This window comes from Scylla paramamosain, chromosome 1, assembly GCF_035594125.1.
Source record: "Scylla paramamosain isolate STU-SP2022 chromosome 1, ASM3559412v1, whole genome shotgun sequence".
In the NCBI taxonomy this organism is placed as follows: Eukaryota; Metazoa; Arthropoda; class Malacostraca; order Decapoda; family Portunidae; genus Scylla; species Scylla paramamosain.
In genome coordinates, this window is record NC_087151.1 from 1,458,789 (window position 1) to 1,485,181 (window position 26,393).

Below are 26,393 nucleotides of genomic sequence, written 5' to 3' on the forward strand. Positions count from 1 at the left end.
TAAAAGTAGCGGGTATTGGCGCCACTCGACGGCAAAAAGCAGTGTTTCTTCACGTATACCAAGAAGTTAAAAGGGAAATGAATAAGTTTACTATTCATACATATCCATTGACATATTCTTAGAATTAAATCAACAGGTTATACATAGCTTCTCTTTTCTAGTCATCGCACAAGAAAGTATAGGCTAGATTAATCAGTCTTCAGGTAAAGCATCATATATTCATACCATAGACAAGGTAAGAAAGAGCAGTTTCCCTCTGCTAAGATTGTAAGCACAGATCTACCGATATTTTATTTGCAAACTCTGGAACTCCCCATCTGCTTCTGCATTTCCCTCTACCTACAACTTGAACTCCTTCACGACGGATGTTTCAAAACACTTCTTTAGTGTGGGTTTTCCTTTTGGCATTACTTCTTGCTGGCTGGCACCTTCAGTGGGTTTGTTTTCTGTCTTTTTCTAACCCTTGATCAGAGCCACTCAGAAGAAAATGCGAGATAGGAAACTGAAAGGATTACATCAATCTCATGTGTTATAATGCAATGTTACTTCTATATCCAGTCTGATAAAGTAGGAAAGTGGGAGGTGTACATCAACCAGCTGTACTGGGGCCCCGGCATGAGGCTGCACGCTACCTGGAGGAAAGGACACTTCTCCTCCCCAGCCTCGCCCTTCATAGACAAGATCTCCGACATCCGAGGCTCCGTCCTGCAGGTTGTAATGCTCGTAGTCATGGACAGTAGTACAGTAACAAACAACTCTAACTCACGTTTTGCCTTGATCTTAATCCCTCTGGTTTTGTGAAAAAGATACTCTGTGGAATTTAGTACGATTTATTACTTGAATATTGACCGTGACTATATTTCTCTCGATTTTTTTTTCTTTCACAAATCACGCTTATAAATAATATGGACGTTAGTAAGGTTGTGGTCACTAGTGGATTAACCTTCTGTAATCCCTTTCATTGTATTTAGCGTTTTTATTCAATCTTAATTAAGTCTCTGATCAGGTGAGAATCTATCCCTCGTTAGGTTTCGTAAGGACAGTAAGGATGAGTTGAAATCAGGGAGAATTATGAGTGCAGTGGATGGAAACGCAAAAGGTTACTCGATTTGTGACTGCCTCTTCAAGTTGTTCATCCTGACGGTGCAGATAGCGATGTTTGAGTGGGAGCCGAGCACGCTGTACCGCCGCAACGAGGAGGGTGTCCTGGAGCACCTGTACGGCCGCGACATCGAGGTGATCAGGGCGCTGGCGGACGTGTTCAACTTCACTGCTAAGTTTATTGAGACTTATGACGGTCAGTAATGTTTGGCAAAGATCACACATTCTAAGTTCTGCATCTCTGAAACCAGGGGATAGTGATGGTCAAAAGTCTGTGAACTCGCCACACATTTCCGAACTGTTTTTATCATTTCCTCTCAGTATAAGTTTCAGAATACAAGGCTTTATTCAGAAGGACAACACAAAACACAGTAAAAGTGAATGTATACATATATAGCAGGTTACTCAACTTCTGACCGCGACTGTACATGTTTTTATGCTAACAGATATGATATGCCAACAGATATGGAAATAAATTATACAAGTGATTCATATGTTAATATAGATTGATCTCGACAGGAGTTCCACTGCTTTACTGTGTTATGGACGTGTTCCGAAACCAGCATGTGTCGCTGTCGATATGAGTGAAGCAGTGCATTGATTTGAATATTTGTGGTCATACTGCCTACATTTTCTGGTGTGATTTCAAGACTGTTGGAGATGGAAACTAAATACTGTTCTAAACAGCGTATTGGTTTGACTGGTAACGGGTGCTTTCACGGAATTATGGGACGTCAAAGAAGTGTCCACCATGAAGCTATCGAGACCGTGATTACAGTTCGTGAGTGCCACCTTCAGTCATATTATGCGGTTTTGAAGTCCCGTTCTGGACACTAACCAGCTAACGGAAATATCAAGTATGAAAGTATGATTCTTTAAAATTTGACTGATAAACTTTATGTAACTCTTCTTTCCATTAGACAACTTGGGAAGGGCAGCCATGACCTATACAGTGTCCTACAGATGAACTGCTGTTGTTTGAGATTGCCATCGTAGGAGCGTCTAATGACGGTCCAGTGCAGTGAAGGGTTGGCGCACGAAGATATTCACGCATATGTCATACACGCAGTGGTCGCCCCAACTAGTCGTTCATCATAGGGCAGGGAACAATCCCTGACCAGGGACTCAGTTTCCTGAGTGAAAGGCTGTTCTTATGTGGTTGGCTGTGTAAGGACACTCCAGTAGATAGTGGAGAAGTGGGGCGTCCTGGTCCTCCGAGCAAAAGGGACATGCCTGGAGTAGTGCGTTTTCACTATTTAGTACTGCACTTATACCTTAGCCTCAGGGGGACGCACGGCGGTCAGAGTAGAGATACAGATGAACTCTAACCTTCTTGTGCTTCCATTATGGTTCCCTGTTTAGGTAGACTTTTACCAAAAAGAAATTACAGCAATAATGACTACAGTTTTTTTTTTTTTTTTTTTTTTCTCCAGGTGAAAAATGGGGCTACCCTCTCCCCAACGGGTCTTGGACCGGCCTGGTGGGGATGCTGGGGCGGGCAGACGCCGAACTCGCCATCTCTAACTTGTTCGTCAGCTCGTTGGAAGGCCGCGACGAGTACCAAGGCTACACGAATTTCTTTGACACTGATGTAAGCACACGCTCCTCTTATTGTATTACTGAGTACTGTTACCGTGGTGAAAGCTTGTCATTGTAACACATGATACGTTACAACGGACTGCTCCTCGCGGAAAGTGGCTCGCGTGCTGTATTCCGCTCTTCATTTTAACTACAGTATAACATGTCGGAAGATAAGCAGCGACAGGAGCAGCACGTTACGAGTCTTGTCACCAGTCGGAAGCTCGCAAGTTTGCCTTTACTACTTTTGTTTTCTTAACAACATTTCTCCCGTCATTAAACGTCTTTAAAATTCTGTTTTAATTAAATATCAAATACAATGACATGTTTTGGATTTATTGAATAAGTGTCGATAAACGAGAAATATCAGAATATAAGACCTTCCTTAACTTTCTACCTACCACTCGTAGGTGTGCGTACGGGAAACTTGCATTAATTGCAAAATATAAGGTTTTAACATCTCGCAAATTCGCGTTACATCACTCCTTACAGCTTGCAGATTTGATTTTCAATGCCTTTTGTCTTTACCCGCAGTACTCGTGCTTCCTTATCCGCACGGAGCCGCCCATGCCGCGGTGGCAGTCCCCTGGCCTGCCTTACACCCTGTCTACCTGGCTGGCCATCCTGGGCAGCCTCCTTGCCATCGGCATAATCCTCAACTTGGTGGCTTTGGCAGCGACTGAGGGGTAAGTGTTATTAAGCATCGTGTATTACAGTATAATTTTACTGCTACGAAAGAGAGAGAGAGAGAGAGAGAGAGAGAGAGAGAGAGAGAGAGAGAGAGAGAGAGAGAGAGAGAGAGAGAGAGAGAGAGAGAGAGAGAACATTGTATACGTGTGAATTTATATTAATAATTATTCTACTTTATAATACTTATCATACTAGCAATGTCCATTGTTCTCATAAGATTTTCAAGCATAGGATTTAATCGTGCAGAGACATGTTTTCTCAGTTGCGTGAAGTTTAAGTCGTTAGTCTCGTTTGAAAAGAAAAAAAAGAAAAAAAGCGTCTTCTCGTGCTCTCCCAACAGCCCTGACGAGGGAAAGGAGACCGTCAATCTGAAATGGTTCCCCGCCGCAATGCTCTTCACTATCAGCCTTCACCTGCAGGAGCCGTACTCTGCACTGCCTCGCCGCCAAGCCACGCGCATCATGGTGGCTTTCATGCTCATGTACACCTTCATTCTCGCTAAGTCTTACTCCTGTAACCTCACAGCCTTTCTCACCGTGGCCAGGCAACCAACTGGCATAGATACGATTAAGGAATTGTTTGAATCATCACTTCCTTTGTTTGAGAACACCAACTACGTGAAAGCTTCATTGGTGCAGTCCCCTAACGTTTATCTGCGCGTGAGTTGCTTGGTATTCATGAGTTTTGACGATATTTGAGGTCTAATACTCAATGTACAGTAACTCACCTAAAAAAACGAACTCGTATCTATTTTTCATCTTAGATAATCCTTTTAGTCCTTCTGCTTTAAGGATCATGGCACCTCAGCAGGCCTTTTTTTTTTTTTTTCTTTTGCCCTTGGACAGTACCCGTCTTACATGAAAAAGGGGTCTAGTAGAGCGTGAATGATTTAACCCAAATCTTGGAAATCCGTCAAACTCTCATTCATCTGCCAGGGGTTGGTGGAGAGGCACACGCTGGTGACCGATTTGCGCGAGATCATGAAATTGGTCCGCAAGGGGAAGGGCGTGGCCGTGGTGAACCGCAGCACCAAAGAGTTCAACATCAACACTCAGCTGCATCACTCTGAGGGAGCCCATGAGACGCGGATGATGAAGGTGGTGACAGCATGATGAACACTTATTAGCCCGTATTTAGAAATCTTTTGCTCTCTCACCACAACAATTTTCAAAGCCACGGGGATGATTAGCTGGGTTCTCAAGAGTGTTTCTCCTATCAGTAGTGTAGAAATCTTGTAAACCTATCAATAGAACCATAAAAACACCCTTGAAAATCCGTGCAACTTACAGAGTCTTTTGAAAGTAGTGAAGGCGAGGTGCAGAAGTGTCTTGGCATTGTTGCCAGTGACTGGAAGGTGAAACACTGTATAGCCGATCAAGCTTTCGAGTGTCACGTTTAAACTTTTCCCATTACTGCTTCCAGGAATGTTTTTCTGCGTACACTGTGGCTGTCGGGATCCGCTCCCACTCCCCACTCAAGTACTTCTTTGATAAGGCCATCAGCAAGATCTTTGAGAGCGGTTTGGTGACGTACTGGAAACTAGATTCGTACACTCAGTTTAAGAAGGTAATTAAATGTATATGGCATTTTTTCAGCTTCATCTTGATATACAGAAGGTACTTAACGCCAAAATCTTCCTCAAATACACTCAGTTTAAAGAGGCAATTACATATGTATGACATTTCCAGCTTCATCTTGATATATACAAACTACTTACATAACGTCAACATTTCCTTTAGCTATACTCAGTTCAAAAAGGTAATTAGATCTGCATAACATCTTTCCAGGTTCATTTTGAGATACAGAAGCTACTTAACGCCAGTATCTTCATCAGGTAATCAGTAATGGCATCACACCGTTATAGAACACAAAAATCAGCATAACGTTTAACCCACGACTACGTGAACTAGTTATAAATACTGCGTTTGATATATGGTACAAGACTAAATGAGTCTGCGTGTCTATGTGGATCATTATTATGCTGTTGAGGGTGTTTTATCACTAATACTTTCTACCTTCAAGTTGCGATTGTTTTATTTTTAATTCTTCTGCGATTCGTTAAGCAGGACAGGTAGAGAAAACACTTTGGTTATTAACTGATCTGTTATCTTACTGATTTGTCTTGAATTTCAGCTTATTTAGAATCAGGTTGATGCTCGAGAGCTCCCAAGAGTTATGATAAAATCTAGTTTCCTTGATATTCTTCAAAAATTCACTGGAAACTATAAGATATCGATTATTACTCAGACATTGCTGACGGAAATGTATCTTTCTTACACGCAAGGACAAGAAAAGGAAGCTCGGGAGTCAAAAGTACAACGAGGGTAGTGCGGAAGACGGGGGCGGCACCAAACTGGTTCCCCTCAGCCTGGACCACCTGCAGACCGCCTTCTACGTCTTGGCCTCCAGCTTGCTCTCGTCCACAGTGATATTCATGATTGAAGTCTTCCAAAAATCCATCTAATTACACTATATTTTGAATCGGTACGAAAAACTACAGATACGTTTATTTTTAGTCTTTATGAAGTGCTACATCGACTGCTTCACTGAGGGAGTGGAGGAAACTAAGAAATAAAGCATTTAAGACTTCGTACTTATTTATCTATTGATTAATTGACTGATTGATTTGTTTGTTTCCGATCAAACAAAAAAAGTCAAGTGACAATTGTATATATATTTCTTGTCTGCCTTATTTACTTATATATGCATAAAAAAATAAATAAATAAAAAAAAAAGACTAGCGGTTCAAGATGGAGTGAAGGGGTGAGGGAGGAATTGGTGAATGATCTTGTTAGGTAACTGGTGAGTGAGCGAATGAGTGACTGAATGACTAACTTACGTACTGCCTAACTGATTGAGGATAAAAGTCACAGGATAGAAAGTGAGGGCCATAATGATAAAGTGCATGAAAATTAAAAGAGAGAAGGATGAAAGGGAAGGGGAACAAGTGAACATGAAGAACTTTACTCACGCATACACTTGTTTCCCAGCCTATAAGACCCCTATATTCTCATCCAGCCTCTTCCCTAGACTAACGCTCCTACTTAAACTCTCACCCAAATCTATTCACCTGAGCAATAGTCTAACAAATAACTCTTGCACGTGAAAAATCGTAATTTATGTTTCAGTTAGGGAATCAGGGAGGGACGATGAGGACGAGTGAGAGGAGTTTACTGAGGACGGACATGGCTTGGGTTTGGGTGACGTGAGATGGACGCATTTAGATCCTCAAAAATAGCAAGACTGAGGAATCAAATGAGCATTGCATTAATTCCTTTCCTTCAGCTCCCTCATGTAACTAGTAATTTTCACACCGATAACAATTATTAACTGTTACTCGAGCACCATCAATAGAACTAGACACTCAAAGGTTTGGGATTATTAATTTTCATAACTCGTTTTCCTGGCACTGGAGAGAGAGAGAGAGAGAGAGAGAGAGAGAGAGAGAGAGAGAGAGAGAGAGAGAGAGAGAGAGAGAGATTTGTTTTAATCAATTCATTACGCAAAGAAGCGTCAAACCCTTATTGTAAAATACAAGAGAAATTACTAAGCATACGAAAAGTTACAACATTTCATTGAACAAAACAAATACAATCGAGTTACAATGAGGTAATCATACAAACGACAAAACCATCAAGCAATAATACCATGCATACAGCTGTAATTTCACTATGCACGGTGAATCAAAGACCCCCAAAGCGTGGAAAACTAAGTACAATGTCTAAATGATCGTCTGCGAGTAAAAGGAGACTTATCTGTATGAATGTTTGTTCCCTTGGCAACATGTAAGGTATTTGAGAAAGGTGCGTCTTAGAGTTGGTTGAGAAGTAGTGAAGTGTTGTTCCTGGTGGGGATGTATCATTTGCAAAGCCCTTTGTGCTATTTCTCTCTCTCTCTCTCTCTCTCTCTCTCTCTCTCTCTCTCTCAATTACGCACGAAAGACGTCCTTTCTCTTCCTCTTTCATGCGGTAGAGAAGCAGAAACAACCTGTTAATATTCCCCCCACCCTTTCTCTCCCTCTTCCTCTCCAAGTAGCACGGGTCCATGAAGCGTTGGAGTGAGAGCAGAGCATGGACGAGATGGTGGATCTGACGGGCGGTCTGGCGGAACGCTTCGACCTAGGAGGACACACCGGACAAAAGGCGCTGATGACGGCCTCACGCAGCGGCGCCAACATCACCGATTACAGGAAGGTACATAAGGGATAGAAGGGGCTCGGGAAGGATGCAGGAAACTATGATAGGATGCTGGGTGTCAACAGTAGGATATTGGGGAAGGAGAGTAGGATGTGTATTGATTGAATGAGGTATTTGAGGCTGTGGAATGCGAGAATAGGATGTAATTTGATTGGATGAAATATCTGAGGGTGTGGGGAGCTGTGAGATGCTGTGAATGCTTGTAGGATGCGAGAGTAGGTTATGTGAATGTTACTGTATATAAGTGTATGTGCCTCATATCATTATTCCTCTATAATTATAGGTGAAATGTTCGATAGTTTACTATTTGCATGGAAATGTATGTAATATGCATAAGTTACAGTACTCAATTTTATATAAAGCCTTGAACCGATGCTGATTTATTAGTAGAGTGCGGTTTACCCACTCATGACTCGTTTGCGTTACGTGGAGGCAGCCACACAAAGACGGTTGGGTAGGCGACCGGAATAAATATCTTAATTTTGTAGCAGAAACTGAATGTCATAGTGTCAAGTTGATTGCATGTCCTGTTTACGAACATTGTATTATGTTAAAAGTACTTTATACGAATGTATAATGTTAATTTGTAAGAAATTGAAACCGAGAACTTGTTCGCAGTTCTTAACATTGTATTATGTTAAAAGTATTTCATACGAATGTATAATGTTAATTTATAAGAAATTGAAACCGAAAACTTGTTCGCAGTTCTTAAGCCTCACGCCTACCTCACCAATTAATGTCGGAGAGAGAATTGCGTTTCCTTTACCCAACGATGATGGGTGTGATCAATAAAACAGATCACCTGAGAGATAATGAAGGCCTGCTGGTGCGGTTACAGTAAATGATTGTAAATGAATTGGAATAAAATTGAAACAAGCTATCAAATGGAAACCAAGGGAATCGAGTACCATGACAAAGAATAGAGAGAGTAGAACTTTCATGGCTAAATCAATTGAGGAAAAATCCATTTGTTCTTTTAAAAGTAAAGTTAATGTAAAGGCCAACAAACAATTTCCCAAGGAGCAGGAAGGAAAGGGACAGTCCTGTCACTTCTGTAAAAAGTCATGGCTTAGATGATTGCAACGAATTTGCCAAACTTGATGGTAATACCAGGTACACCTTTGTTAATGTAAGGTTATGTGCAGGATGTTTAAAAATGGGTCAGATGAAGAGAGATTGTAGAAGAAAGAAATCATGTAAAGTATGTCAGAGATACCATCACACAGTTCTTCACAATAATGACATATGAGAACTGAGAACCAAGAGGTGTCAGAACAAGCAACTCAGCCTGAAAGTGATAAAATACCCACAACCGTAGTATCAAATAAAGTCAAAGTGACTGAATCAGTGACGTATGACACACATATGATAGTCCCTGTGTGGTTACATCATGTTAGTAATGAAGAGAAAATTTTAATGTATGTTTTACCACATGAGCAGTCTGAAGCTTTGTTCATTAAGGAAAGTACTTTGAATAAATTGGGGGTTAGCTGCACAACAGTGTCACTTACTATTCACAGCAAATGGAAAACAGATCACTGATTCTATCAAGGTTCATGGATTTAAAGTTAGAAGTTATAATGAAAAAGTGGAAATACCAATCCCTTCAGCATATTCCACAGAAAACATATCAGTTAAATGGAATTGGATACCAATGCCCGAGACTACTTGTAACTGGCCCCACTTGAGGGCAATCTTTGACAAACTAATGAAATATGACCCAAATGTTGACATAGGACTCCTCATTGGTCTTGATTGCACATCAGCCATTATGGTATAAGAGCAAATAGCAGATAACAATGACAATTATCCCTATGCACGTAAGACAAAACTAGGATGGGGGGATCATGGGTAGAATCTCTCCTTATGCAAGTCCAATGAAGGATACAGTGGCAGTCTGCACAATAGTAATACAAGAAGTGGAAATTGATGAAGAAAAGAGGGTTAATTTCTTAGTGGTTCCTACTAAAACCAGAGATGATTACTCTTACTCAAGTGAGAGATATGTTTGAACTTATTTCAATGATAGTCAGCTGATGCTCCATTATCATATGAAGATAAGTTTATGAGTAAGATGAAAGAAGGAGTTCATCAGCTAAATGATGGGCATTTAGTTAGGAATGATGGTAAAGTCTGGTGCATTATACATCACAGAGTTTATAATTCAAAGAAACCAAAGAAATTGAGAGTAGCATTTGACTGTAGGGCAAATTATAGGAACCATTCACTAAACAATCATTTGTTACCTTACCAACAAACTTGTCAGTGTTATGCAGGTTTAGGGAAGAAAATATTGCACTTGTATGTGATATAAAAGCTATGTACCATAAAGTGAAGGTCAATCCAGAACATAGAGATATGTTAAGATTATTTTGGTAGAGAAATGGTGACCTAAATTATGAGATGGTTGAATACAGAATGACAGCTCACTTGCTTAGGGCTACATCATCTCTAAGTAGCTAATTTTGCACTTAAAGCTGCAGAGGACTATGGATGTGGATCTGATGTAACTAAAGTCGTGAGAAATAACTTTTATGTTCATGATAGTCTCATGTTGGTAGCCACATTGAATGAAGCTGTTACTCTTATTCAGCAGAACAAAGAACTATGTCACAAGGGAGGTTTTAACCTTCATAAGTTCTTGTGAAACAACAAAAATGTATTAGGTGCAACCTCTCATGAAAGAGCAGATGGAGTTAAAAGTTTGGACTTTAGTAAGAATGAAGACACACTACCTATAGAAAGAATTCCAGAAATTGAATTACTGTATATAAGTGTATGTGCCTCACATCATTATTCCTCTATAATCATAAGTGAAATGTTCGATAGTTTCCTATTTGCATGAAAACATATGTAATATATATAAGTTACAGTACTGAATTCTATATAAAGCCTTGACCTGACGCTGATTTGTTAGTAGAGTGGAGTGAGTAGAGTTTACCCACTTGTTACCCATGGGTGTCACTTGCTTACTGGAGGCGGCCACGCAAAGACAGATAGGCAGCTGATCGAGGTAAATATCTTAATTCTATAGAACAGACTGAATGTCATGGTGCCAAGTTGATTGTATGTGTTGTTTTTTTTAATACTGTAATATGTTAAGAGTGTTTTATACCAATGTATAATGTTATTTTATGAGAAGTTGAAACCGAGAACTTGTTCGCAGTTCTTACAGCCATGTCTACCTCATCAATAAATGTTGCAGAGAGGAAACTGCCTTTCCTCGACCTTATGATGATCAGTAAAACACCTGAGAGATAATGAAGGCCTGCCAGTGCAGTTGTAGTGAGGATTGGGTGAGGTATTTGAGGGCGCGGGAGGCTGTGGGATGCTGTTAGGGGTTACAGGACGCAAGAATAGGACGTGTATTAATTGTGTTGCAGTGCTGGGGTGATATTGGTGGTGCTGTACCACCAAATGGTGAAGTTGGGCATTGGCAGCACTGTAGTGACCTGCTGAGTCAAATCCATATCATGTTTTTCATGATTCCTGTCAAATTGTCTACCCAAATTAACTACAAGTCTCTTCACCTTTACTTCTTGAAGTTTTCTCTCTCTCTCTCTAAGTGCTGTGTGCATTACATATTCAGGGGAAATCATTTGAGTAAAATGGTTCATATTTGCACTTTAAAGCAACAGTAGTGGTAACAAAGCATTGTGTTGGATAGGTATCATAGCTTGGCTTGCTAGAAGAGCATGCTCCTTAAATGCTGTTCTTCAGAAAGGAATTATTTGCCCCCCAAGAGTCTGTGGCTATAAATCTGATCTACCAACAGGTAAAATAGAACCAGTATATTTTTGCATGTCTTTATTATACTCACTGAACTATTTTATTATGTTCATTGATAGCTGTAACAGTTTTATCACAGTAAATCATATCAGTTTGAAAATTACACAATCATCATGTCATAGACTTCTCAAAGTGAATGTTTCAACTGAATAGAGTTGAGGTATTCAGAAACATGACAAAAAAATTGTTGAGGCATTGATATTCGTATTTGTGTGCAGGTGGAATGATTGGAGGAAGTTATATCATTGTGATAAGGATGAAGACCTCTGCAACTGCTGCTTATCAGTACTTTATAGTTTTATTGAAAACAGTTATAAGAAGAGCCCTCCCCCATCTCTCTCTCTCTCTCTCATCCAGACTCATATTATATGCCTTGGAAAGCCACATAAGTGTGTTTACAGATGGTTAAGTATGTATGTGATGATATAAAGCAGCAAATGAAGCATTCAAGTATAGCAGACCTGAATTGAAGCAATAGTGGAAAAGATACTTTGTTCTATACATTAAAACTTAGACTTTCACTGAACTGTTTGAGTACAGTAGGAGTGATATACAATTACAGAAAATAATTCATCATTTCTTTGTTTTATAATTTACAAGCAGGTTACTTCTTGATGTAATTACTCCAATTCCATCAGGGTATTCGTAACACCCAAACCAAAGGAGCTCAAGTACATATCTTCCTGAAGTCCTTGCATTCTCCTCAGGACAACTCATGCTATAGGGGAAAAGCATAAGGTAATGTTCTCAAAAAAATTAATGCTATAATGTAGATTAAAATTTCAGCAAACTCAAACTTCATTATAATATTGTTGCATTCACTTCCCTTGTACCAATATCCAAATCTATATTAGCAACTAAGAGTACACATCATATTCAGTTGTAGCCTTATACGCATACATGCACGCATACACTACTATTTTATCATTTCTATATAAACTTGAGCATTCATTCACCATGTACGCATGTACTTACGCTTAATGTTATCGAAGTTCGAGAATAACTTTCCCGGTGGATTTTCTCTGCCGTAAGAAATCTAAGGCTTCTGCAGTCTGCTCAATATTGAAACGTGCTGATATGTGAGGGTTTATCAAACTCATCTCATGCATATCAATCACATCCTCGACTACTTGCCTGTAATGATAGTACTAATTAAGTATACATAAAGCAAGATCCTCAATTTTGTAACAGATTTAGGTGCAATAAATGTATCAGAACACAAAAAATATTGAATGGAAATAAGTCAGAGGTCTAATCAGATAATGTGCAAGAAAGTCTATTGGTTTATTCCACTGTCTAGCCTTGAGGCATTGAGATCTGTGAGTTATACAACTGACTGGTACTTTATGTTGTGTGGTCAGTCTGGATCAATTCCCTCCTTCCTTGAAACCTTAGGTACATGATGGATTTGAATTTAGTCTGCAAGAATGTGAGTGTATACAACCACCTTGTCTCAATCCATCTAGACAATTTTTTTTTTCTACATGCAATTATTAACGTAAATTGACTATTGGCACCTCAGGCATCCTTTTCATCACTGTCATCCATAATGCCTCTCTGAATTTTTCTTTTTTCATTATTTTCTTTTCTATTCTCACAACAAGTATGTGGATAATAGTTGGCAAAGCCTATACAAAGAGTTAGTTTTATATGGTGGTGCAGCCTTGTCACCCAAAAGGGTTGAAATCCATCCTTTCTTCTATATGGTGGTACAACCTTGTCACACAAAAGGGTTGAAATCCATCCTTTCATCATCAACGCTCAGATCTTACCTGTACACAGCATTATTTGCCTGCTGATAGTGTGAGAGGGAGAGGCCAACCAGGGAGACTGCCTTGGGCAGAAGTATACTAGTCTCTATGTGAGGTATTACACAGCTGGCAAATCCCGCTACTACCACAGTCCCTTCATGACACACCCTGAAATAGACACCAGTTTGTTAAACAGGTTACTGTGTAACTACTAACAGCTGAAAATTTAATCTATATAAAAGACAATAATATTAGCTGAGAAAACTGCAGAACATAATGAATGTTTGAATTATCAATGACAAATATTTGACTTTTCCTTCATGAACTTGATAATAGAATACTGACCAAGACAAGCAGTCAACAAAAGTATCTCCTCCTATGGCATCAAAGACAACATTGACACCTTTGCCATCTGTGACCTCATTCACCTGTAAAAATAATATTAACCTTTCTAAGAAAGTACTAATATTTTTTTCTTAAAAAGAAAGTTCACTGTAATATTCTTAAATATATCTGACGATGGAAATCAAGTTGTGCAAAAAACCTTATTTCTACTGAAATTAATTACAAGCAAAAAGAAAATTTTGAACTTAGAGAGCAGTTTCTACAAAAGTGTACCCACTGAAGTTTTGCCCACAAAAGTGTACCCACTGAAGTTTTGCCCTATATTATTAATGATGCAACAAGGGGAAACCATTTTAGGGAATATATATATATATATATATATATATATATATATATATATATATATATATATATATATATATATATATATATATATATATATATAATGTAAATCTTTGACATAATCAGTCATATAGAAAACCTAGTTTATATTATTGAATTTATAAAATACATGAAAAGAACAATTAATTGGAAAAAGGTTTTTGGCTGTTGGGAGTTTTCCCTATTTCAAAAATACTTTTCCATTTTTTTTTTCTTTACTGTAACTTCCATCTCCTCATATTTTCATCATTGAACACCACAAGTCTGAATGATGTAGACATCATCTTGCCAGCTAACTTTTGGATACTTAATTCCTTTATACTATTACTAGACAAATATGTGTGAAATTACACACCTTTGCATCAATGTGTTTTTTGTTGTACTTTAGAGCTGCCCAGGCACCCTTCTGCCTCACAAGTCCTGCCTTGTCCTCTGTTCCACACACACCAATAACCTGTGAATTAATGTCATCAATTAAGTTTATATATCAGACATGCTAAAGAATATATTTTTAAAATATATATTAAAACATTATAGTCTGTCCAATATAACTAACAAAATCAGTTGCAAAGTAGGCTGTCAATAAAAAGAAAATTCAAATTAGTCAAACAACACGCTCCTCTAATCCACACGTGCATCCCACCAGACAGACCACAGTGGACTCCCTACAACTTCTCCTCAAAAAGAATGAAGACAGGAAAAGAGAGGTGTTACCGCCAAGCGGGTGAAAGAAGTCGTTGTGCAAGTGAGTTTGTCAATGACAAAGGAAAGGACCTGGAGGTCAGGGCGAGGACCAAGATGAGGCTTAAGTCAGTGAATTCCTTGAGATGCAAGGAGATGTTGATGTAAGGAGACAAAGGATGTTTGTTATGACATGAGGCTAAGATGAGGCCGGCCTTATCGCCATCGCTAATGGATAACAATGGACAGGGTAGGAACCCAGGCAGTAACTGAGGACGATAGGGACACTTTGCTGAGGACACTTGTGCAGGGAGGACATGTGTTGGTGCAGAGACAGAAATAGATAGACCTACATAGAACACCTGTCAGAAAGGGCATGCACGTTACTCAACGATTACTCCAAGACCCAAACACATAAGTATAACAACTGTCTGTGTAAGAATACATTATCCTATAAGTAATGTGCAGAATCATACCTATATTACACAAATTATTCATATAGAATATTGTCTATGATCATTAATGTATGTCTTCAGGGTTTGACTGGATTTATTTGGATTCAATAAACGATTCGTGTCATTGTGTGGGTCTTAAACAACTTTGCCGCCTGCTGGCGATGAAGGCCTCAAGGTAAAGCAAGTGAAGAGTCATATTGAAAAGGGAAACAAGATTTAATTAAGGAGACCAACATCAAAGTGAAGATGACATAAGAGAATGCAGAAAATGGTGAAGACTAGTACTCATAGTGATAATAGAGAATGAAAACTGTTTTAGTTGCAGGTCACCATATAAGTGCAGATTGTAAGTTTAATGGTGTCAAAACATGGAAAGAACGTGGGAACAGGAGAGAAGACCCAAAAGTGCAGATTGTAAGTTTAATGGTGTCAAAACATGGAAAGAACGTGGGAACAGGAAAGAAGAGGAGACTGAATGAAACAGAGAGAAAACATCTGAGGAACATGTGTGAAGTTAACACTCATGGAGTGAGAAATTGAAGTGCCAAGCAGACTAATGGTGTTGGAACAAGGGAGAAGAGTAGACAAACTGAGACACAGACTGCATGAAATGGACATAAAATGTCTGATGAACATGTGTGAAGTAACATTTATAATGTGTGAGATTGAGAAGTAGGCAGACTGATAGCCAGCATCCACTTAAGGAGATAACTACATTGAATGTGAAGGTGCAAGGTGTGAAGACCTTGAACAAGATAGATGGACATTAAAAAAAAGAGCATTAGGTGCAAGATAAGAAAGAATGTTAGTACATAATAAGGCTGAAAGGAGGGCAATTGCTGATGCAGAGCAACCCAGGCATGCTTGCAGACTTAGTCTTGTGCAAGGATAGTCAGGGAGTGTTCTTTCTGCCTGAAGATCTTTTAATTTAGTCTTTGAAAATAACGGGCAGCGCCCACAGAGTGATGTCACAATACATTCAGCTGGAGGCCAACTGAAAGTATTACATTATGTACAGAAGGAAATTATTCACTTTTGTTAAAGGATAGTAAATACTTGTGGAAGGTCTGGAACAACCTCTGACATAATGAGTAATTCAGCATACTATTATAGTAATTCTATAAAAATAAGGGAACACAGCCTCTGAAGCCCACTGCAGATATTTCAAACTGGCTTACATCAGGCAACTTATTCATAAATTGGACTTTGTTTGAACTAAGAGATGCTGATAGTGTTTAATGAAATGCAAGAAGTTAAGTGTCCTATTCTGTAACCTTTTAAATTAAAGGTATGCAGATTATCCTTATTTACATCTCATCTCTGACTGTATTGCAAAATATATCATAAGAAACCAAGTAGTATTTAAATGAGGTGTTGTGTTGGTTGAAATAAACATGCTGTATATACATCACATTTGAATGTCATATAGCACCCCTGTCTATAACCAACATAATACTTCATTCAAACACTGCTCACCTCCTTACAATCTGTTTTGATAATTAGCATTATATATGTAGGAGTAAAGAAGGATAATCTATCCCCTATGGCTTCCATCCCATCACTACATGAATTAAACCACATTTCACAATGTGTAATAAATGCTAATTTTAAACCAGCACAAACCATAAGATGTGACACTACATCCATCTTACTCTATTGCACATTGATCACTTGCACCTATGCTCATCTTCCTCTTCCACCTTTCTCTACACACTCCAGCACTCTGTCCTCCCATTTCACAGTAAGTCCTCCTCCTGTACCTGCATCTACTGTACCCATATACTCCCTTAGTAATCTCATTTTCTACCATTTCTCTAAATCATTGCATCCTTAATTTTTAGCCATGACAACTGCATCACGAGAAATTGTTTTCAAGTCACTAGCATTTACACACTGAGTTTTCAAAAGAAAGAGCCATAATTCATAACTAACAAACACCTAAAATGCAGTTTATAGAAATTAAATTTTAATGCAAACCTTTGCTTTATAGACACTTGTTGCAAGGTCCACAGCTGCTAGACCCAGCCCACCTGCTGCTGCTGTGACCAACACTGTGCTCTCCTCATTCACTGCAGCACGCCTGTTTAGCCCGATGAGAGCTGTGGCATAGGTGTCAACAAGAGCTGCTCCACTGTCAAAACTAACTGCATGGTCCACAGTCCACAGATCCTGTAAATTTAAAAAGTCAGTCAATCCACTGTAATAAATTATTATTAAAAGTGTACTTAAACTCATTACCATTCAGCACTGTACATAATAAAATCATGCGAAGTATAAAGACTAAATAATAAAATCAAGAACTATATATGCTAACTAAATAATAAAATAATGTAATGTATAAAGAGTATCTACACAGCACTCACATTGGATAAGTTTGTATTATACAGAGGTTTTAAATAAACAACAAATAGTATGTGATATAGTGTGATTGATACTTCAAACACAATAAATTATCTAATGAAAAGCATCTGGTCTCTAGCTTGACACCAATTTGTGTAATTCTCAACATTTCGGATGCAGACCACACTTAAAAACCTCATGAATACAAACCCTAAAATAGACTGTACATTAATTCCAGGAACTATCAAGTTTCAGCAGTCCTGTGACATTTTAATTCTTAATGACTTGCCACAGCCCAGGACTTTTTCAGAAAACAGGCTATTTTGATAAGTGATTTACACTTTAGGTAAACAAAGAACAAAATTCTTGAATTTCACCTGTTCTGAAACAATGCATTCTTCAGCATATCCACCTAGACCCTCTTTGATGATTCCTATGACCTTAGAACCGACAGCCATGGTAGTGACTTCCTTTCCCATCTCCAATACCTCCCCACAAACTTCAAATCCTGGCACAAATGGAGGATTGAACTTCTTGTCATATCTGAAAAACATATTGAGTTAGTACCACTAAACCAATACATACTTAGAAATGACTACAAATTACTAAAAAAAATAAATAATGCAGCATGGCAATATGATTTTAATCATAAAAATAATTGTATGTATAAAAAAGCAACCTTCCCAACTTGCTTCTTTTTTATTTGTTGGTAGACTCAATGCCAAATATATATTTTGTTTACTGTCATCGATTGTCTGTCTGTCCTCTGTCATCTGCCATGTATTTGTATAAGCATGGTACCTGTAATGGTGAGTTTTGTAATTCTGGCATTTCAGTAAAAAATCTAGTAAATTTTTTAATTTGTCATCATTTACTTTATACATACTGAATTCAAGGAAAGTGTGAAAGATAATTACATGTATTCCTATGCAGGAATGAAAGATAACAAGGGAGAAAATTTGTGTAGGTGGTTGAAAAAAGAGACAGTAAACAGAGTTAAAATAGACAATGTAAGAAAACAATGTACTAATAATCACAAAGACAACTTAGACTTTGGTAAAAAAGCGAAAGCCAAAGGTCATTGGCATGGTTGGCATTGTTAAGTTATGGATAGAGACTTTCTGTTGTGACCATGTTTTTTTGGAATAAGTGTCAGATACATTAGTCAGAGAGACATATAGATTAGTCAGATAGATAGGGCAACACACATAGGAACTAACAGCCTAATGACACACAAATTTCCACCAGATGATAGAAAATTCATAAGACTCAAAGTCATGGACAAAAGAGCAACTAATATCACTACATCCATAAGGTCAAAAGCAAATGTTTGATAAAAGCCAAGGACTGAAAAGAAACAGTGTATAAAGTATTGTTAACATCTCCATACCCCAGATTTTCAGTGAGGGAAAGAATGAAGGCTTTATGGAAAAATGAAATCGTGCTTCACAGACAAATAATAAATCAAAGGAGACCAATTCTGCAAAAATTAACATTAAAGTTTTGGAGTAATTAGGGGACTTCTTGATCGTTTCTTTCATAACATTCTGAACTTTAAATAAAGTTGTTCCATCCTGAGGAGAGGGTACTCTGAACCATAACTTTGTAATATATCATGATTTTGATTACATATTACAAAATTAAGGCACTAATTGACGATACATATTATATGATGTCAATATCCTGAGATAAAACCTGATCCTATCTTCAGGGAGATTCTTAGTACATTTGTTATACCTCTAGAATTATTTGTGATCCTATTCCAGTCTTCTTTGATGAACATAATGAGAGAGAGAGAGAGAGAGAGAGAGAGAGAGAGAGAGAGAGAGAGAGAGAGAGAGAGAGAGAGAGAGAGAGAGAGAGAGAGAGAGAGAGAGAGAGAGAGAGAGAGAGAGAGAGAGAGAGAGAGAGAGAGAGAGAGAGAGAAACTATAAATATGCCTAATCAAGATGCAATATATCCTTAGTGTGGGAAGATCCTACATAGCAGCAGCTGACTGGCTCACAAGGGAGCACCAGAACACAGTGAGATGAATGTGACCACAGCAAGCCTAGATAACAAAATTCAAGCTGTGGTTACATTACCAACAACTCATGCTGAATCCCTTGTTTGTGCTCAGACACCTCTATGTCCAAGAACTAAATAACAAAGAACAAGAAATAACGAGTTCAAGCTTGAAAAATTTAGGTTTAAGAAAGAGACAGGAAAAAATTGGTTCTCAGACAGAGTGGTAGATGAATGGAACAGACTCAGTAATCATGTTGCTAGTGCTAAGACATTAGGGAGCTTTAAGGGAAGATTAGACAGGTTTATGGATGGGGATTATAGGTGGAAATAGGTAGGTATATTTCATAGAGGGACTGCCACACGTAAGCTGGGTGGCTTCTTGCAGCTTCCCTTATTTCTTATGTTCTAAAGCAATCAATTCTTACACAATCTGTCACCTTATGCCACACCTATCAACAGCCTAACCCACCACAAGTAGACTGGCAATGAATTTATACCAAGGATAACACCATTACTTTATCCTGGTATATTTTATCCAAACTTAATTTTAGGTATCAAGCATGGTATCATCCCTACAAATGCTAGCTAGCTATGTGAGTTTCAAGTAACAGACCACATCAGAATGACAGAGTACAGGAAAATTTTCCTTTTGCTCTTTACAAAAAGCAAAATGAGGTTAGTAAGTTGCTCAAGCATGTTAACACAGTACACTACATAGAAAGTAATCTTATTTTCACATACATTCAAAGTTGAAGTCCCACATGTTCTTTTCTTGGTACTTACTTGTTTTCTATCATCAGGACATCAGAAGCATTTACTCCACAGCTATGCACTCCTACTCTAACCTATAAGAACACACGTACATATGTTATATGATATTCATTAGCATTGGATTATAGAAGTGAACACTAATACTAGAAAGAGCAATATTAAATACTAAGAATGCATATATATCCCTACCAAGAGTATCTAATTTATATGAGGAATATTAATCTAATATAGGCCCATAACCTTTTAAATATTTTCAATTCAGGAAATTTAGCATATTTATCATGAATGCTGTATGCACATGAAATCTCACTTTGGTACTAAATGGGGACAACAATGACCAAAATCATACATTTATTTTCAAAATGTGAAATAAAGGTTAATTAATTTTTGAGTCAGGAGCTGCTGTGTTAAAAAATGACACAGCAAGTAGATTCTACCCAATGTGGTAATGTGAAATAAAGGTTAATTAACTTTTGAGTCAGGAGCTGCCGTGTTAAAAAATGACACAGCAAGTAGATTCTATCCAATGTTGTATTGTACCACAGCCATCTGACAGAACAACTACTTTCACAGACCATATGTATCTTCTCCAAGCTTGAAAAGGTTACAATTTTTTAACACTTTTGGAAATTACTTGTCAAACTACCTTCAGAAGTAAGACAAGTCATACTAACCAAAAAATGAGAAAACTGTGGTTGAAGTTGGGAGCATCTTGGCCAACATTTTCTCTCACAAATCACCCACAACACAGGAGGGAGTGGAAGGAGGGGGTGGTAGATAGCACTGACTGACTATGGGTAACTATGGCTGTATGTGGGCATGTCATTCAATCACTGGCTCCAGTCTCTTATGCATTCCTAGAAAAATGTAGCTTTTAAAGATCTTCCAGTTTCATATTTGAAGCACCTTTTTACACTAAGACACTATGCCTATTTCCAGATTTTTTTCAAATGGGGCTCTGGCCAAGAGAAAGAGAGAGAGAGAGAGAGAGAGAGAGAGAGAGAGAGAGAGAGAGAGAGAGAGAGAGAGAGAGAGAGAGAGAGAGAGAGAGAGAGAGAGAGAGAGAGAGAGAGAGAGAGAGAGAGAGAGAGAGAGAGAGAGAGAGAGAGAGAGAGAGAGAGAGAGACAGAGAATCATTGAAGAGGGCAGTCCAAATGCAAGATCAAAAATTATTCTGGGAAGTGTCCTAAAACCTCCCTCTTGAAGGAATTCAAGTTGAGCCAGGAGAAAATACAGAAGCAGGCAGGGAATTCAAGAGTTTACCAGTAAAAGGGATGAAAGAGTGAGAATACTGGTTAACTAATACATTAAAGAAATGGGCAGAACAGAGTTAAGAGAAAGAAGAGTCTTGTGGAGAAAGGCCACGGGATGGAGGGATCCCCTAAAACCACACAAGGAAAATATCAATGCTATAGTCACATGGACTGAGGGTAGAGTGGGAGCTTAATCTCCTCAGGGAAGAAAGGAACTGCTAGTGATTGTTGCAGCTTTTTTTCCTCACCACACTGCACATGGTTTTGCACTGTGACCCCATGCTCTTTTTTCCTGTGCTGTGAGACCATGCCACAACTTAAACAATTGTCAAGGAAGAAAATTAAAGCTATTACATCACTTAGCATTGCAGAAATAACTATTATGGAAATGTCTATTGATACTGACTTGGGACAATGTAGTGTGCAGATACGAAAGGTCTTCTTAGTGTCTATTTATTATAGTGAAGGATTATTGTATTTCATTTTGCCTTCCCCCAACCAAAACCCCAACTTTTCCATTCCCAGAATTGTTAACCAGTGTGAAAGAGAAAAAGGGAAATTAATAAGCCGACTGAAACAAACAATTTAACATGTAAACACATTAAACTAGTGGTGCAAGTGAGCATTATGCCACAGTGTCTCTGAAGAATGCCAACATGGAAATTAGGAGTCCTCTAAATAATTTGTTATTGAAGAATTACATGCACTATGAATTTACTTGGTTTCCTTGCAACTTCTTTCTTTTGATATCTTCAATTTGTAGGTCCTGCCCAAACTCTCGTAATACAGCTGCTTTGTAGGTTGAAGCGTTCCTTATGTTTGCTCTTCCACAAAGCCATGTCGATGGTTGCTGAAGTGGAGCTAATGAAATTGCTTTTGCCCCCAGGTTTAGGAGGCGCTGCATCTTTAGTGTTGTCATCTGCTAAGAAAGAAAAATGCTGGTGACCAAGTGACCTCGATTTGTTTTACAGAACAGAGCTGTTATACTCACCACCAATATACACGTGAAACTCTCTAATCCTCAGTAAACAACTGGTTCTGGTACTTTCAACTGACAGTCATTATGTTCCATCAACATGAATACTTTCCGAAACTTGACACTTGTCTTGGCTACGTAAACACTCCAGATAGTTAATGTGATCAATTTACTCTCTGCTGTCTCCCTTGGCTGTGTATCACGGTTCCTTTCTCGTTCACATCATAATACTTCTTCCTTGACTATTCCAAAACCCCTACCGTGCTTCTTGAACACTTAATAATGGATAACATTTCACCCACGTAATTACCTGTCACTAGTGGAGTGTCTGTCGGTCACGGCCGGATGGTTGGCAGCTGGTGAATGGGACTGACCGCATTTGTCTTGCCAACGGCTCATTTCTTCTGTTATGTACATAAATAAAAACGTGTGAATTTGGCTATTTCAATCTTACTATCTTCTTTACGATTTTTTTGTATTACTAATTCTACATAATTTATCACACCATATACCCATTAATTTATTCATTTTCTTATATAACATTACTGAATAGGATGGAATGAGACACACCTGCTGCTGAGGGATATCGTGCAAATGGAAGGGAAGGAGTATATAATAGTAGATAAGTGACGCAAAAAACAAGAGTTGGAGATGTACTTTGTTCCACGGAAAGGCGAAGAACCTGGAAGTGAAGGAGCCTGATGTAGGAAGCAGTGCGGAAAATGAGTTATTATATGAGCACATGAATGAAACATCACTCACTCACTCCGTTGGCTTATGGCTGGTGGCTTCGTCTCTACTGAGTGGTAATTGTAACTATAATACTCCGCAAAAGGGCTGTGCCAGGCTACAGAGGTTATATAGCACCATGTTTAGAATACAGTGACATTAAGGCTGTAGTTATACTGTATACCAGGTTAAGAGTGTGGCTGCGGGATAGAAGAAGCATTAGATTGGGTAAAAACTGCGTAACACGGGGGTCAGTAAGGACACTGGAGAGACAGGGGAGGGAGGGGCGCGTGAGAGGGAGAGGTGTGCCAGCCTATGGGAAATTTACACACACACACACACACACACAACAACAACAACAACAACAACAACAACAAGCAGGCAGGCAGGAGCTGTGACAGGCTGGAGATGAGCTGCGGCAGGTTGGCTCCTCACCCCGCCCTCCCTCGATCCCCCATTTCATTCCCACACACATCACACACATGAAGACACTCATTACACACACTTATCTACCAACTACCACTGCAACTTTTATGCAGACTAGGAAAAGAATCGTGTGATACCTTCTGTGTCCAGAATGTGACAGGATCATACTGAGCACTCTCCTCTTTTAGGATCATATTTTCATGCAGATCAATTAGTTCCATTTGAACTGATGCAGGATTTACCCATTTGAATGCCTGTTTTGCTTCGTGTGAAAACAAGGTTACATTTGAAACCATGAAGGGGTTCTGAATAAAAAGCAACAGCAGACTTCCTAGTGAAAAATCACCAAAACGATCTTTGAAGTTGCCAATCAGTTTATCAATAAATTCAGTATAATTATGACCTTTCTTTCCCTTGGTATGCTCCAGAAGTCTGGGAAAGTGATGAAGTTCTCCCTGCAAGTCATTTTTGAAAAGTTCCAGTTTCTGGGAAGCTTGAACAGATGAAATAAGATCACACACTGTGTTGTTTTTTCCTTGTAGTTTAACATTGAGAGCATCGAGATGAAAAGTGATGTCTGTTAAGAATGCTGTCTTTTCCATCTCCTTTTCATCTTCCAAAGTCTAAAAACTTATTTGCTTTGGCGGAACTTTGTTGGCTTCTAAGGAATTCTTGTACTTTTCTGATACTCCAAAATCTTTCCAAAACCTTGCCCTTGCTAAGCCACCGTACATTGTTGTGCAGGAGTAGATCATCATAGCTGGCACTAACCTCACTTGAAAAGTTACGCAGTAGCCGATGCTGTAGTGATGAAGATGCTCTCAAGAAGTTGGCTAACTTCATAATCTTTTCCATGATCACAGCATAGTCCCCTCCAAAACTAGCACAGAGGATGGATTGATGAAGTATGCAGTGGTATGATATTAAGTCAGGATGATCCTCTTTTAGCCGTCCAACTAGTCCCCTTTCTCTTCCAATCATTGATGCAGCGCCATCTGTAGTGATTGAAACTACGGACTTCAGATCAAGCCCCCGTTCTGTTAGCATCATTTTCATAGTCTCATAGATATCTTCTCCACGTGTTCGGCATTCCAGGATTGCCACATCAAGCAGATCCTCACAGAATCCCTTCTGTGCAATATCATAAAATCTGACAAAGACAAGAAGCTGGGCACTGTCAGTTGCATCTGTTGACTCATCTACAGCCAGAGAAATGCATGATGCATTTTGCATTGCATTATCAAGTTGTGACGTCAAATCTTCAACTAATATTGCAGTCCTTCTCATTGTTGTGGAATCTGACAGTGGGATTTGCTTAATTTTATCTTTAATGTCATCCTTTTGTTTACCCTCAAAGTGTTTCAGTAACCTCCAACATACATTCTTTGACCGTCTCTGCATCAGAAAATGTTTTTTTTGTGTCTTCCTAAAATCCACGCTACTTTCAGTGAACATTCAACTGCTCTTTCTTGGAGAGTCATGGAATTTGTGAGAACATTAGTAGACCTCTCGTACTGTAATTTGAGCTGATTTACTTTTCTTGTGCGTGTCTCATTGTTCTGGGGATAATTCTTTTCAAAGTTACTGTGTTTCGTTTCATAGTGGCGTTTCACATTGCCACTTTTCACAACAGCAATGGATTCACTGCATATCAAGCAGACTGGTTTTGAACTTTTTGCAGGGAGAATGAAGGCATAGTTATCTGTCCATTCGTCTTTAAAGGAACGATTTTCACTGTCAACTTTTCTTTTCTTGGAGCAAGCCATCTTCCTCTCACAAACACACGTAACTACTGTTTGCTCGGGCTGCTCGAACTTCTCTTTACCAAGCAAATCCTCCTGAAAATGGAAACAAATAGAAGATGTTAACAACAACTGTGTTTCCGCGTCTTTTCTCATGCCACAATCATCACCACTGTAGCACGCAAACCCCCATGATGATATCATACCAGTTTAGCAGTTAATTTTATCAAATTACTTTGAATACTGATGAGCTTACATACATAACACCGTTCTGCAAATGTACGTTCAATACTATGTTCAAACTCACCGTAGTTTGAATGAAGTGCACACTGCATAGGTTGCTGCTTACAACCAGCGTCGTCTGTCGTAAACAAACAGGTATTGGACCTGTAGTACGATTTTCTATTATCTGTTGAGTCATAGAAAACGGGGTGAATATCGATGTTTCAGGTATAACTAAAGTTTTAGAAATTGCCGTGAACTACTTCACTAAGTTGCAATGCTTAATAGTTGCAAAGCAAGTGTCCTATTTTCGTCGTGGATGTGTTTCCCAAAACCAAGAGAGAGAGAGAGAGAGAGAGAGAGAGAGAGAGAGAGAGAGAGAGAGAGTGTGTGTGTGTGTACCGGGGTCCGCACAACAGCTATCAGCGGTCCGGATTTGGACCGCGGTCCGCCAGTTGAGTACCACTGACCTATAGCATGTTGGTCCTACGCATATTCCACTCGTTCACCACTCTGCTCTTGAGCCAGTTCCTGCCAAGCTCCTTCCTAAACTTAAACTTTTCTAGCTTGTATGCATTACCTCGAGTCCTGTCCTGAGTGTCTACTTCCTCTCCCTCTCATTCCTTGTAACCGTATACTGCCATCACCTCAACTGTCTTTCTATGACTCTTACTATCTACGAGTATAGTATTCTCTCTTCACTACCTAGCTCCTCATATTATTGTCTTCAACAACAACCAAACCAATTAAACTAAGGAATCCATATTTAAGAATATAACTAATTTTCTCGCTTACTTAAATAAATTACACATACTTTTCTTTCCCATCACTCTGCCTCAATCTCTCACATCTATTCAAAATAAAGCTCACATTTTTATCTTTCATCCGTACCCATTCTCTCTTCCCCGTCCAACACAGCGTTTGTATGTTCTATAATGTCAACATTCTGAGGAGCGGGTG

The 26,393-nt window shown here is 38.8% G+C and overlaps 2 protein-coding genes across 10 annotated transcripts in view; one reads left to right on the top strand and one right to left on the bottom strand.

Moving 5' to 3' along the window:
• The window catches only part of LOC135110653 (glutamate receptor 4-like), a 38,932-nt gene extending 21,498 nt beyond the window's left edge, over positions 1–17,434 (top strand). For 3 of the 8 annotated variants that reach the window (XR_010273353.1, XR_010273365.1, XR_010273467.1), the window contains 11 exons: positions 559–711; positions 1,150–1,297; positions 2,535–2,692; positions 3,214–3,365; positions 3,710–4,028; positions 4,305–4,466; positions 4,792–4,935; positions 5,654–5,853; positions 7,405–7,562; positions 11,993–12,092; positions 16,958–17,434. Coding sequence is in view for 1 of the 8 variants with exons in the window: in XM_064023387.1 (XP_063879457.1) it covers positions 559–711; positions 1,150–1,297; positions 2,535–2,692; positions 3,214–3,365; positions 3,710–4,028; positions 4,305–4,466; positions 4,792–4,935; positions 5,654–5,833 (1,416 nt within the window). In the remaining 7 variants the exon portion in view is untranslated. Of the gene's footprint in view, positions 1–558; positions 712–1,149; positions 1,298–2,534; positions 2,693–3,213; positions 3,366–3,709; positions 4,029–4,304; positions 4,467–4,791; positions 4,936–5,653; positions 5,959–7,404; positions 7,563–11,992; positions 12,093–14,477; positions 14,577–16,957 lie in introns of those variants that run through there. The other 5 variants (XR_010273377.1, XR_010273415.1, XR_010273454.1 and 2 more) reach the window with 5 other exon arrangements.
• Positions 11,358–22,903, bottom strand: LOC135110893 (quinone oxidoreductase-like protein 2 homolog). 2 transcript variants are annotated; one of them, XM_064023556.1, is made up of 11 exons: positions 22,885–22,903; positions 22,625–22,718; positions 22,057–22,257; positions 20,098–20,159; positions 17,685–17,850; positions 16,945–17,136; positions 14,187–14,285; positions 13,451–13,533; positions 13,127–13,273; positions 12,330–12,488; positions 11,358–12,072 (listed from the first exon to the last, which is right to left on the bottom strand). In XM_064023556.1, the coding sequence occupies exons 3-10, from the start codon at positions 22,255–22,257 to the stop codon at positions 12,338–12,340; spliced, it is 1,101 nt and encodes a 366-aa protein (XP_063879626.1). In that variant the 5' UTR covers positions 22,625–22,718; positions 22,885–22,903; the 3' UTR covers positions 11,358–12,072; positions 12,330–12,337. The 2 variants fall into 2 exon arrangements, with proteins under 2 accessions (XP_063879626.1, XP_063879715.1); XM_064023645.1 differs by lacking the exon at positions 22,885–22,903 and having other exon boundaries at positions 22,057–22,260.
• Between the last annotated feature and the right edge of the window lie 3,490 nt (positions 22,904–26,393).